This window comes from Lepidothrix coronata, unplaced genomic scaffold, assembly GCF_001604755.1.
Source record: "Lepidothrix coronata isolate B3197 unplaced genomic scaffold, Lepidothrix_coronata-1.0 Scaffold55, whole genome shotgun sequence".
NCBI classification, from domain to species: Eukaryota; Metazoa; Chordata; class Aves; order Passeriformes; family Pipridae; genus Lepidothrix; species Lepidothrix coronata.
The window spans coordinates 3,254,139-3,268,112 of record NW_016690235.1 but is presented as its reverse complement, the minus strand read 5'-3'; the positions used below and the strand labels follow the sequence as shown (position 1 = coordinate 3,268,112).

Here is a 13,974-nt window from a genome sequence, read left to right as displayed (position 1 = left end):
AGACAACACACGAGACTTAGAATGGGGGAAAGGGAATATATTACATTGACTGTACACATAAATATTATAATACATTATACACACGATCTCAACTATCTCTACCATGACAAATCAGTATTTACAATGGACCAGATCTCTTCTCCCCTCCAAATAAAAGTCCAGGAGGGAAGAAGGAAAGATCCCTTCCAGTCTCAGAGCAGCAGTTTCTCTCTAGGGCAGCAGCTTATCTTCTTCCCATGCAGCATCAGCCGTGGCTGGATCTCTGCCAGCACACACAAGGGGGGAATCCAAGCCCCCTCGGCCACTCGTTTCAAGTGAGGGTCTTCTTCCGTAGGCTGTGTTCACCAGGACAAGGGTCACGTCACTACATCATATCACGAAGCTCCAGGGTCTCTGTGACAGTCCTTATCTTTAGGGGATTCAAGCCCCTTTGCAGAGCTCCTGTGCTCTGCCTCAGGCTGCCAGGTTTGTCAGCAGCAGCGAGGGGGGAGCCAAGGTCATGCCCTCTGCATTCCTTCTCCGTCCCGGTCCAGCTTTCCGGGACGCTTTGAGCTTCTCAGCTCTTCTCTGCAGTGCTGCTGCAGTTTTAGGACTTCCATTCAGTAGGAGTCCATCCTTTCCACTCAGGAAAGGTCACAAAAGGAGTTTGGGGTTTTTATTCAGTTCTTACCCCAACTTCCTCTCTCTCTCTCTCTTCTGCCGGCTTTCCATTTCGGCTCAAGCAACTCTGAGTCTTTCCTTCACTGCATGCTGTTGCTTTCTTATCTGTTGGCTCTTAGCCACAGTTTCTGGACACTGCGCCTGCCGCTGCTCTGTCTCTGCTCACTCACGGTGGAGAAAACTTTTTTAGCTTTTAGCTGCAGGCACTTAGCCCAGCCTCACGCTGTTCCAAGTCCCCGCAGCCCCCCCAGCCAGGGGCTGGGGGGCCCCAGAGGCCCCAAGGGGCTACGAGCCCCTTTCCTCGTGGCCTCAGAACGTGGCTACCTACCACTTCTGCCACCAAACTACAACTAAACTTCTCTTCCGTTTGCTTATGGTATGTTTATATTTCGCAGAAGCGCTCATTGGTTAAAACTTCAAAACTTCCAGGGTCACCACCCCCTGGGGTTTTACCATTTTATAACTGCAGGGGGAAAAACTGTTTTCCCCCCACTACAGCGTCACAAAGGGGAATCACATTAGAGTAGTTGATTAAGAAATGCAGCCCACGGGAAGTACTCACGTTGGGGAAATTTATCGTGACTATCTCCTGTGGGAAGGACCCCACACTAGAGCAGGGGAAGAGCGTGAGGAGTCTTCACCCTGTGGGGAAAGAAGTGGCAGAGACAATGTGATGAACTGACGACAGCTCCCACTTCCCAAAACCTTGCACTGGTGTAAAGCGAAGGGAGAGAAGTCCAGGAAAAAGGGAGGGAAGAAAGTGGTTTTAAGATTTGGGTTTGTTTCTCATTATCTTGCTCTGGTTTGATTGGTAATAAACTAAACTAATACCTCTCAGTTAACTCTGTCTTGCCTGTTATGGTGACCAGTGAGTAATCTCTCCCTTTCTTTATCTCGACCCGTGAGACTTTCATTGTATTTTCCCTACCCTGCCCAGTTGAGGAGGGTGGTGATAGAAGCTTTGGTGGGCACCTGGCGTCCGGCCAGGGTCAGTGCAGTCCCTTTAAAACAGGGACTTCACCTGGTTCTCAGGATTAGCTGGTAGCATTTAGGTGAATAATCAGTACAAGTCTGTCTTGTCGTGCAACCTTTAATCCTAGAACATGTGTTTAATACAGTATAGTTTTCTAAAGGGAGTCTTAGAAAGTAAATTATTAAGTGATCTCAGCGTCACACAAAATTGTCATCTCTGATATGATCCACTGGATTTTTCTTGCTTTCTGAAAGGCAGGAAAAGGGGCAGGAAAGGAGAGATCAAACCTGCAAAGTCAGAGTATCATTTAATACAAATTCAGCTGACAACTGAAACAGATCACTCCTTTCCTGGCTAAAGCCATGTCCCTTATAGTACTGAAGAATCATATTGGACATGGAAAGGAGCATGGTCAAGTGCACTCTAGTTTCAGCTATAAAGATTTCAAAATTAGTCTGAGAGGGAGAAGTGAAACAATATATAACATATTTGCATGGTTTGACACATTCGTAGCTATGATATTCAGAATTGCATGGCATTCTAAGGAAGCATCACGTTGCTTTTGATTTTTTTTTTTAATTTTTAGTTATAGTTTTTCACTTTAAAAGCTACAGGGCACTGTACATTCTTGTAAAGAATTTATAGGAAGATTCAAAGCTGCAGAACTTTGTACAAACTAATTTGCATTTCAAAGCAGTGGAGATGGCTGTTTTGGGTGAGATCACACAGAACTATTAACTAATAACTTTAATGAGCTTTCATAATTGCATTGCTGAACTTTGACTAGGATCCTCTTTTGAAAAAGTATCAGCCAACAGTAACTTGACTCTTGACACTTTGGATTTAAGAAACAGAGCCAGAGAAAGAAAAAAAGAAAGCAATTAGTTCATTTTTATTTTTTAATGAGGAATTCCTTTATATATGTAATTTCCTAGAGTTTGTTAAAGCATTATAAATAATCCAGAAAGGTTGTAAAAACAATTTTACAGGTTCTCATTCACATTCAAGCATAGAGAAGCTGTCAGTTCATAATTATTTATTATGTTTTCTGAATTTTGGGCCTAATAAGCTATAATTTTAGAGAAGTAGTCTCTAGTGCAATACATGGTACAATCACAAAGCACTAAGATTATACTTTTAGGTTACATCTATGTACCAATACATATATATGTACATACTTGTATGCATGCACTTTAATTTCTTGCATGTATCACAGTGAAGAAAGGGATGCAAGGAAGGACAATGAGGTAATCTTGCAGATGTTTAGGGGGAATTTTTATACTGGCAAAGGATAAAGTACTTTGTGCTGCTTGTTTAAGAAGGAATGGAAGGTATCATGTTGAACAGTGACACATAATTCAGCACAGCACCAGTGAAGTAGCCAATTAATTAACATCACACAAGTTTAAAGAAATGCGTGAAATAATTTTTCACTGCAACAAATCTACCTTTTAATGACATAATTTCACTCTGATTTTTAAGGAGTGATTTTTAACCATTTTTGATTAATGGATGTACAATGAGATAAGGTTACTTTTTTTTCATTTTTTTAATGAAGATAGTAATTTTCCGACAAAGCAGTTCAAAGCTAAGGATGTAGTCACATATTTCTTTAGCAGGAAGCGTGATAGTATCATCTATGTCAATGTAAATTGTAATAATAATTTTAATTTATGTTTTCTTTTAACCCGTACTTAACTTCTAAACCTGATCCAAGTAAACTTTACTTTTATGACTTGCTATTTAATATAAATTACTGGTTCTCCTTATTGAAATGTAATTCACTCCAGCTTATATCTCAGTCCTGAATCTTTCTTGCCTGCAAATGTGTACACACATATGCACACACCATTATAGATTAATATATATCCATCTCCATATCTGTGCATACCTTTCTCAGAAGACTACTGTTAATGTCTGAAGTGCCTTATTAACATTATTTTTCTTTCTTCCAGAGACAAAAAAAAAAATCCTTTTGTCACATTTTATACTGTCCGTTTTATACTTTACACTCCTCAGAAGTTTTAGTTACTAGGTTGATTGGATAGTTGCAAAATTGTTTTGTATTTTTGCTCTCTAAAATGACCACTCTAGGCATGCTTACCTTCCACTGAAGCTGTTTACCTTGTGCTTCATACATTAGACAGCTAAGGAAGGAAATGAAATCCCTGTGCGCTAGAAATATCAGTATGAAAGCACTAATCCCACAGACTGAGTTCTGAAAGCAATAATCAGAACACCTAAAAGCCTCTCTAGTCTGAATGCATTGCAAACAGACTAGACTAATTCACAGACCCCTATAGATTTCTAGTTTTAACTTAGTGCCTAATGAAGTGAAGTTTACCTCTCAAAACCTTTATCACAGTTGGACATAACTAGCAATAGTTACTTGCAAGACTACAACTTAAGGGGGAAACTAAATCTCAGCAGGTTGTCATTCTAGAACAAAGACAAAATGTGCTTTTATAGGTAATATCATACAGAGTAGTCTTCATCCAGGTCTCCAGTCCACATGTCAAAATCAGCATACAATTTGCCTCTTATTGTTAGTCTCTGCATAGATGTGTCAGAATGAAAATACAAAGCCACATCAGTCAAGAGTGAAATTCTTCCACAGAGTTATGAGAGGAGTAATATGTGCACCATTCATTTATGGTCAGTCAAAGAACACAATTTTTATGTGGCTCCAAATAAATTCTTGCTCACTCAAACAATCAAAACAGTTTTTAACAGTCAAAACACAACAGCTGTTGATTTCTCAGTAGTTACAATAATGCTAATGCTTACAATCCAAACCACCTAGTTTCTATTGAGAATTGTTAATGTTACAATAAGATCAATAGATCCAAATATTTGCTCTTTTTCTCGCATCTTGAATCTCCACTCTTCTGATCATCCACAGTCTGAGAGGTCAACCCTCCTCTGTCAGGCAGGATGATTACCACATTCCAACTTGTGTGCAGAGGGAGTGAGTTTTACTGCAGCATAGTTACTGGTGGGACTTTCTTCTTCATCAGTTTGTGATTTGCTCAGTATTATTTTTATGTTGTTCAAACAGCTTATTTGCTAAAATAACTGTCTGATTTCCTCATAAATTTGCTTATACCATAACTTATTTAAGTGTATTTGTCCTCTGTGTACAGGAGGATTTCTTTTACATTGTCTATGTGACAGCACATAGACAAATTACTCAAATAGAAGTTGAAAACTTCTTAAGTAGTACCCAGATGATTCTCTAAGCCCAAACACACAGATGGGTGGATGCTTGGTCATTGGGTAATTCTGTCATTATGGGTAGGACCAGATGGGCAATATTCATCTGTTCAGTCCTGAGAGGTAATTACAGGCAGAAGTTATGTAAACATATTTTCAGCTAAAATGAACCCAAGCTAACCAATCCAGAAAAGGCTGAGGCACACCATAAGGCTTATTAATATCATGAAGTAAAAATCCCAATACTGTTACTCATCAAGTTGGCTGTACCATAGGAGTTAAGGCATTTCCATTGTCCTTGCTTGCAGTTTGCTTCAGTCTGAAAGTGTCTGAGACACATCTTCCTTTGATGAACACCTATATTCTTTCCTTCTTCTTTTGAAATGAGTTATTGCATGTCTTCATTTAGTAGCTATTGGTGAAAAATTCTCTGGCCTTTGGTGACTAAACCTGAAAAGTACAGCCTTTTGATGAGGGGATTTAATTTAATAGATGTTATCTTGTCTTCTTTTATCCTCATTTTTAACCTGAAGGTGGGAATTAATAAATCGCTTACTAATTCTGATTCCCATTGAATCTGTGGTTCCTCTTTGGACATTGCACTGCTTAAACACAGGCAGATAATCTTATCTTGGTTTTTGTCCTCCTAAAAACTAGTTTACATATCTTGGAAGTACATAGAGGTATTCTGTAAAACCTTCTTAGGTCTTGGGTTCTAAAAATCACATGAAATATCTCTGTGCAGTAAAAGCAAAGAATCAATTTGTCCTTATTACAAATTCTAAACAGAGGTGCACCAGTTCTTCCTTCCTCATCTGAGCCACTGTGTACACGTATGTGTGAACAAGCTCCATCTATTTATAGCTTTAATATATGCAATAAATGTCAAAGGAATCTTTTCATTATTAAGGAGCTCCTTTTCTTGATTATAATACATCATTAAGATTTGCCTTAAAACATTAATGGGAATAAGAAAGGCAAAAGCTTAGTTTCATATCACCTCACAGAGGTCTAATGCTGTAAACTTATCACAAATCCTATTAGCCCTTTTTGCAGAGTGTGTGGTGTTTATCTCTTGGTTAATTATAGCACTGTCTTGAGGAAACCCACTGAGAGTGAGAAAAGACTGAAATCTAACCTTCTTTACTGTTTGCAGTAGGAAAAGCTGTTTTGTCTCCTCTGACACCTGGAAAAAAATGCTGGATAAACAGCCCCTTTGGCTAGCCCATTGATATTGAAGGAAAATCTGCTTTTTTTGTTGGTCTTGCCATTCACAGTAGGTTTTACTGTTTCGTTTCAAATGAAAACACGTGTGTTTACTTTGAAGTGGTACTGTAAAATTAGCTGAGTTCTCCTTTTTCTGCAGACTTAACTTCTCCCCTTTCCCATCCTCATCCCCACAGGCCCGTGACGGAGGGTTAGCCCAGATCAGTGGAGTCATGCGTCACACGGCTCTATCATGCTGGCAGCCGTTCCTGGGTCTGGCTGTGCTGCTAATCTTCACAGGCCCCACCATGGGCTGCCCGGCCCGCTGTGAGTGCTCGGCACAGAACAAGTCTGTCAGCTGTCACCGAAGGCGTCTGATGTCCATCCCAGAGGGCATTCCAATTGAGACCAAAATCTTGGACCTCAGCAAGAACCGACTGAAGAGCGTAAACCCTGAGGAATTCACATCGTACCCTTTGCTGGAGGAGATTGACCTCAGTGACAATATTGTCTCCAATGTGGAGCCTGGAGCCTTTAACAATCTCTTCAACTTGCGCTCCCTCCGGCTGAAAGGAAACCGTCTGAAGCTGGTCCCCCTTGGGGTGTTCACTGGGTTATCAAACTTAACAAAGCTTGATATAAGTGAAAACAAGATTGTCATTTTGCTGGACTACATGTTCCAAGATCTGCATAACCTTAAATCCTTGGAGGTTGGGGACAATGATTTGGTGTATATATCACACAGGGCCTTCAGTGGGCTGCTTAGCTTGGAGCAGCTCACCCTGGAGAGATGCAACCTCACAGCCGTACCAACAGAAGCTCTTTCTCACCTCCACAACCTCATCAGTCTGCATTTGAAACAGCTCAACATTAACGCTTTGCCGGCGTATGCCTTTAAAAGACTGTTTCGCCTGAAAGACCTACAGATAGAGGCCTGGCCCCTCCTGGACATGCTGCCTGCCAACAGTTTGTACGGTCTCAATCTTACTTCTCTCTCCATCACCAACACCAACCTGTCTGCTGTACCTTACTCTGCTTTTAAGCACCTGGTTTACCTGACACATCTCAACCTCTCTTACAACCCCATCAGCACCATCGAAGCAGGCATGCTGTCAGATTTAGTGCGCCTGCAGGAGCTCCACATGGTGGGGGCCCAGCTGCGCACCATTGAACCACACGCTTTCCAAGGGCTCCGATTCTTACGTGTGCTTAACGTGTCCCAAAACCTGCTAGAAACCCTAGAAGAGAATGTATTCCATTCCTCCAAAAGCCTTGAGGTCCTCTGTATTAACAACAACCCTCTGGCCTGTGACTGCCGTCTCCTTTGGATTTTGCAGCGGCAGCCCACCTTGCAGTTCGGGGGTGAGCCACCGATGTGTGCTGGCCCAGACAGTGTAAGAGAGAGGTCATTCAGAGACTTTCACAGCACAGCTCTTTCCTTTTACTTCACCTGCAAGAAACCCAAGATACAAGACAAGAAGTTGCAGTACCTGGTAGTGGAGGAAGGCCAGACAGTGCAGTTGATGTGCAATGCTGACGGGGACCCGCAGCCTACCATCTCCTGGGTTACCCCACGTCGGAGGCTGATCACAACTAAATCAAATGGTAGAGCCACGGTGCTGGGAGATGGCACTCTGGAGATCCGATTTGCTCAAGACCAGGACACTGGGATCTACGTCTGCATTGCAAGTAACGCAGCTGGGAATGACACCTATTCGGCCTCCCTTATGGTAAAGGGGTTTACTTCAGATCGTTTCCTTTATGCCAACAGGACCCCTATGTATATGACAGACTCCAACGACACAAGTTCCAATGGAACTAATGCGAACAGCTACTCTCTGGACCTTAAGACAATATTGGTGTCCACAGCTATGGGCTGTTTCACATTCCTTGGAGTGGTTTTATTTTGTTTCCTTCTTCTTTTTGTTTGGAGCCGAGGGAAAGGCAAACACAAAACCAGCATTGACCTTGAATATGTCCCTCGCAAAAACAATGGTGCTGTGGTTGAAGGGGAGGTTTCTGGACCACGACGGTTCAATATGAAAATGATTTGATGGTATTCTGCTAGCAGTGCTTTTTCTGTGGCATTAAAATCTATTAAAACAGCCTGGCATGTGGAATCGCTGGGCAAAAGCAGCTTAATGCGGCTGTCAGTGTATCAAAAGGTTGTAGGAAAATGGAAAGACTATTTGTGGTTATACAACAGAGCCTCCAGACCTTGAGGCAGATGTGTCAGGGCCTTTCATAGAACTGGGAAATTGTACTAACTGTTTGCATTGCAAATATTGGCATTCTGGGGATATCAGCAATGAACCACTGGCTCATGCTCATGGACAATTGTTCAACATTTTCTACTGCTACAAAAGAAAAAAGAAAAAAAACAAACAAAAACCTACAGTGTAGGATTTACATACTTAAAGAAAAAGACACATTTGTCTAAAACATACTCTACAGTGACATTTGTATCTATATATCTCATTTGGTAAAACTTTGCATCCTCCCTTCTAGTTGGTTCAGCACCACAAAAAAATTAGTAGTTTTTTTTCTTTTTAATCTACATCTATACTGTGTACATTTTAAAGCAATACAAATGAGAGGTTGTGCTTTTAGATATCCACCAATACTGACCCAAGTGTGATGTCACCCTTCTTTTAACTACCATCAAACTTAAATTAGATTCTTGTAGTTACTAATTAGAAATTACATAAGGTATTTTTCTCCTCATGTAGAAGGCCAGAGCTGAATAATTGAGAGTAAAAACAATCAACTCTGTCGATCTTCTCTTCGTATAAATATAAGGCATGTGCCTAGTTTTGATACAGAATGGAATATTTTTTATATCTGTGATATCACACTGGACCAGTTTACTGTAACATAGCCCTGGCTCTCACCCAGGGAAGGCAACCCACTAGTCAATGCTGGCATAGAGGAGTTGAGTTCTACCTTGAAGAGAGAGAATCAGTTTTGTTAGCCCTGATTTTAATTTCAAAGCTACTGTTAAAATGTTAATGTGTACCGGGCAAAATAAAGAGCATAATACATTCTGCAAACTCCTTGGGAAATATGGTCATCTTACTATTTATACAAATGTATCAAAACATACAAACACTCTGCTACTAGGAATGAACTCTTCTCCAATGCCAAGTAAACTACAGTTGTTCATGCATAATATGGGGATTATAATACTAAAATAGTGATTAAAACATGATAGCCTCAAAAAGGCTAACATACTGCCAGATATAATGAACCTCTAGCCACTGTCATTCTCATCTTGTATATTTGTAGATAACACATAGACACAAAGCTAATTTCCAAGAACAGATTACTTAGCTATTCTTGATGCCATTTTAATAACGATGTGGTTATGTTTCTTTCAGGGGCAGTATCTTAGAGCAAGAGGGGTGAGTTATTCCAGATTTTAGAAATCATTTTTAATGGAGGGAAGTCAGAAGTGGAATATTAGTTCAGTACAAGTAATCTTTTGTTTGTTTTATGTCTCTAAACAAATTCTCAAAAGACTGAGAACTAAAACTTTATTCTTAATCATTAATATCACTATTCCTATTTTGAAATTCTCAGCAATTACAAGATACGAAGTTGTTCGTCACTTCTCCTTTTTCCAGCAATTAGGAGCCATAAGTTTGTCCTACATGGCTGATAACAAATACAATTTTTCAATGATTGGCATAACCTGGAGTAAGGATAACAATGACTATATATATATATATATTTAATCAAAAAGAATATGACAATATTATAAAACAGAACATTCGGATTAGTGTGATTTAAGAGCCCATGTCCAATCTTAATATTAGATTTCAGCACTTTGAAACCAAAGTCAGGTTGACCTATAATGGAATGCAGGTGCTTCTAGTATTAGTATCCACATTCTTTGGCAGAGATTTTCAAAGCAGGATAACGATCTCCCGCTCCTATCAAGGGAAATGTGCCAAAAATTGTACAATCCAGCTGTGCTCCCCAGATGTACCCATAACAAAGCTGCAGGACCCAAGGCTAGACAATTTTGAGAATCTCTTTTCTTAGTGGTTGATATTTAGTTGCATCGTTGTTCCATTTTATGTTCCCAAACTGAGGAGGTTGCAAGGGTTGTTAGAATTTTGTTCACTTAAGTTGATTTTACGTTTAGAGCTGTGTTTTCTTGCTTCCTTTTTTTTATGCTCTGAACTAGATAAGTGAAGATTTATAGAGATGCTTGATCAGAATACTCTTTGTTCTATGACAGTTTGTAGAACATTAATACAATGGAATAACCCCTGACTAAATTCTAACACCAGGGAAATTATTTTTGTTGATGTAATAACCACTGCACTGACGTCCAAAACTCTACTGTACCTTAATGTGGGCAGTTAAAGAAACAAATGGGGATAAAAAAAAATGTTTCTGAACTGTCCATTGAAGACATTTGCATGTGCCTTTCCCTTGTAATTGTCATTTTTTAAACTAGTAATCCATTGCCCCTGCAGTCATTTCATGTTAAATGTTAAAATCAATGTTAGAAGCAAAAAGTCTCCTAAGTTCTAGACATTTGCAGCTGATTTCTTCATATTAAATGACACAATGAAAAAAATTCTTAAAAAAAAAAACCTAGAAAAAATGTACTTTTAGGATTAATTATGAATTGCTGTATTCCCTTATTCCCTTAGAATGACTCTTAAGAAGTGATTGCATTGTTAGTGCACTGCAAGGATTTGTGAGCAGAAATATGCTTAGTTACCTATGTGAAATGTGTGCTGGTGATGAAAATCACCACTTGCTGTTGCTGAGCACCACCTTGCAGATCTGTCAACGTTCTGTGTATTGCCTTGAGTTCAGTCAGTATTCAGTTTTTCAGAATCAGTGTTTGCTTCCTGCCTCTAGTGATGTTCTTCTTTTTGCAGCCTACTTATTTCAGCATGGACTTGACAAGGCATATGGCATCTCTTAACAGAAGTGAGGACAGCAAGACTCAGAGACACACTTTTGATCTTGCTCTGCAAAGTCTCCTTTTTTATGTATCTGTGGGACACACACTCACTGTGGCCCTTTTGGGTGGATAAGGAATACAGTGCCAAGGTCGCACCTAGATAAGCACCTTTTTGGCAACTCTTTTAAGAACAGAATGGCTGAATGCCTACGTGCTTCTTGAAGGAGTCACTTCTACTTCTCTGCTAGAGATCAAGGGGACACCACAGTTTATTTTACTGCAGGGGAGAAAAAGGAGTGGGCTGTGAGGAGGCATCTGACCCACATGGCTCCCCTATCATATATTCAGAGACAGGTGGATAGTGCATACCTGGTACTAAAAGTGGGAACAAAGGTTTTAAGCTACCTCTGACTTTTGTACAGGCTGGCCCCCATTCTGGCACAAGCCTGAACTTACCTGGCAGTCAGTGCAAGAAAACTCTGAGGAGCAGCAACAGTTCTGCAGAAATGGAAAAAGCAGAAAATGTCAAAACCAGCAAAGGAACTTGAGAAAGCAGGTACCAAAATATCCTTGTCATAATTCCTTTAAGAGAATGCTTGAGCCTCCCACAAATATGTTTTGAAGTCCACTTCCACAGACTAGTACTCTTCTTTCAGAATAGATGAATGTACAAGTGTTTACAGAATTACACTGAATCACGGAATTATTTAGGTTGGAAAAGACCTCCAAGATTATCAAGTCCAACCTTTGACCTTGTCAATTAGACCATGGCACTAAGTGCTACACCCAGACATTTACTGAACACCTCCAGGGATGGTGACCCACCACCTTCCTGGGCAGTGCATTTCAATGTTTAACAAATATTTCTGTGAAGAAATTCCTCCTGACGTCCAACCTGAACCTCTCCTGGCACAGTGTGAGGCTATGCTCTCTCATTCTGTAACTTAGTTGCCAGGGAGAAGAGACTGACCCCCATCTTACTACAACCTCCTTTCAGGTAGTTGTAGAGAGTGATAAGGAACCTCCATGAGCCTTCTTTTCTCCAGGCTAAACAACCCTAGCTCATTCAGCAATTCCTCATAGGACTTACTCTATACATCCTCCAGCAGTTCCTTTGCCCTTCTCTGGACATGCTCCAGGACCTCAATGTCTTTCCTGTAGTGAGGGGCCCAAAACTGAACACGAGATTCAAGCTGTGGCCTCACCAGTGCCAAGTACAGAGGGACAATCCCTTCCTTGGTCCTGCTGGACGCACTATTGTTGATAGAAGCCAGGATGCCATTGGCCTTCTTGGCCACCTTGGCACACTGCTGGCTCATGTTCAGCCGCTGTTGACCAGTACTCTCAGGTCTTTTTCTGCTGAGCAGCTTTCCAGCCACCCTTCCCCGGGCCTGTAGCATTGCCTGGGGTTATTATGATCTGAGGGCTGGACCTGACACTTGACCTTGCTGAACTTCATATCGTTGGCCTCAGCTTCTCAATCCAGCCCGTCCAGATCCCTCTGCAGAGCCTCCCTACGCTCCAGCAGATCCACACTGCCACCCAACTCAGTGTTGCTTGCAAACTTACTGAGGGTGCATTTGATCCCCTCATCCAGGTCATTGACAAAGATGTGAAACAGGACTGGCTCCAATACTGAACCTTGGGAACCCCACTAGTGACTGGACAACAACTGGATGTGGCACCATTCCCCAGCACTCTCTGTGCCCAGACATCCAGCCATTTTAACCCAGGCATTTTTTTAGCCCAGTTAAACTTTCAATAAGTGAGTTAAAGAGAAGACTGAAGCAATGTATTAATAAAAGAGTTTGAAATTATTTTAGGATGGTTAAGACTAACCAGCACCCCACCTCAGCTTTACTTTTAGATTTTGAGCTGGTTCTCTTTTCTTTTCCCCTTCTTTCTTATTAACTTTGCAACATTCTTTTCAGAAAGACTTTGTCCACAGAAATCTAACTTTAGTTAGATTCAGACTGGGAGGCTGCTTTTACCCTCCGTTCCCACTTCACCAACCATTCACACATGTTACAAGAGGCAACAGGGTTGACAGCTCCAGATACAACTGAACTCAAACAGGAGACTCCAAGATCCCTAGAGAACTGTTGACACAAGCTGATGTCACTAAGTGGTTTTTTAACTAAACTTTTTTTCTTTTGACTTCATTGTCACACTGCCATTTGAGGTTTTCCTTATTTACATGGATGGTAGCTATCTTTTTTTTCCTAATTTCTTTCATCTTTGTATTAAAACATCTATGACAGTAACAATTATAACATCAGAAATAAAATTAAGAAACATCGCACACTACACCCTCAGTACCACAAATTGTAATTTAGGCATATGAGATGCAGTTAGAAGTCAGCATTAATATTTAATGACAAGTCTTATCTAAACCTTGTGACAGAAGAAACTGGTGAGAAGAAAGTGAGGGATGTGGGCCATGTTACGACAGAGTCACATCAAAGACAAGTAGAAACAGACTTTGCTACACCATGCCTGGATATCAGTTTTAGACATTGGACTTTTTCTGAAAAACTTTCAGGATATGTGAATGCCAGAAGCCCACATTTAACCCATAAAAAGACAAAGCATTGGCTGAAAATCCAGTAGAGCAAGTGACTGCTGGCTGTCCAAGTACAACAGCAGCTTCCAGCAAAGACAGACAAGAAACTATAGTCAGGCAGTTGTTTTGCTTCATCCACTACTGCATTGTGTGAAAATATAGTCCATTAGGCAGTAATAAAATGGACAATCCTTACCCATTTTTCTTCAAAGAATGCAACGTTTGTGTAAGGTGTAACGTAAAATCTGTTACACCTCCATCCCCAGCAGTGAAACACCCAGCAAGAAGTGAGGAAGAAGAAGACTATTCTGATCAGTTTATTAATTACTGTTTTCCCCTGAATGGTCCTAGTCTACCTGGGGCTTGCATGATGACTGTCCGGTCCATTTGCATCATCTCAGCTCATCAGGTGGCTTGACATGGGAGTAGCAGGGA

At 40.7% G+C, this 13,974-nt stretch overlaps 1 protein-coding gene across 6 annotated transcripts in view; it reads left to right on the top strand.

Annotated features, from left to right (window-relative positions):
• Nucleotides 1-13,974, top strand: part of LINGO2 (leucine rich repeat and Ig domain containing 2) — a 486,960-nt gene that overhangs the window by 470,845 nt on the left and 2,141 nt on the right. For 5 of the 6 annotated variants that reach the window (XM_017816431.1, XM_017816429.1, XM_017816430.1 and 2 more), the window contains one exon: nucleotides 6,250-11,766. In XM_017816431.1, the coding sequence (XP_017671920.1) occupies nucleotides 6,286-8,106 (1,821 nt within the window). In that variant the 5' untranslated portion in view covers nucleotides 6,250-6,285 and the 3' untranslated portion in view covers nucleotides 8,107-11,766. Of the gene's footprint in view, nucleotides 1-6,249; nucleotides 11,767-13,974 lie in introns of those variants that run through there. The other variant, XR_001875068.1, reaches the window with a different exon arrangement.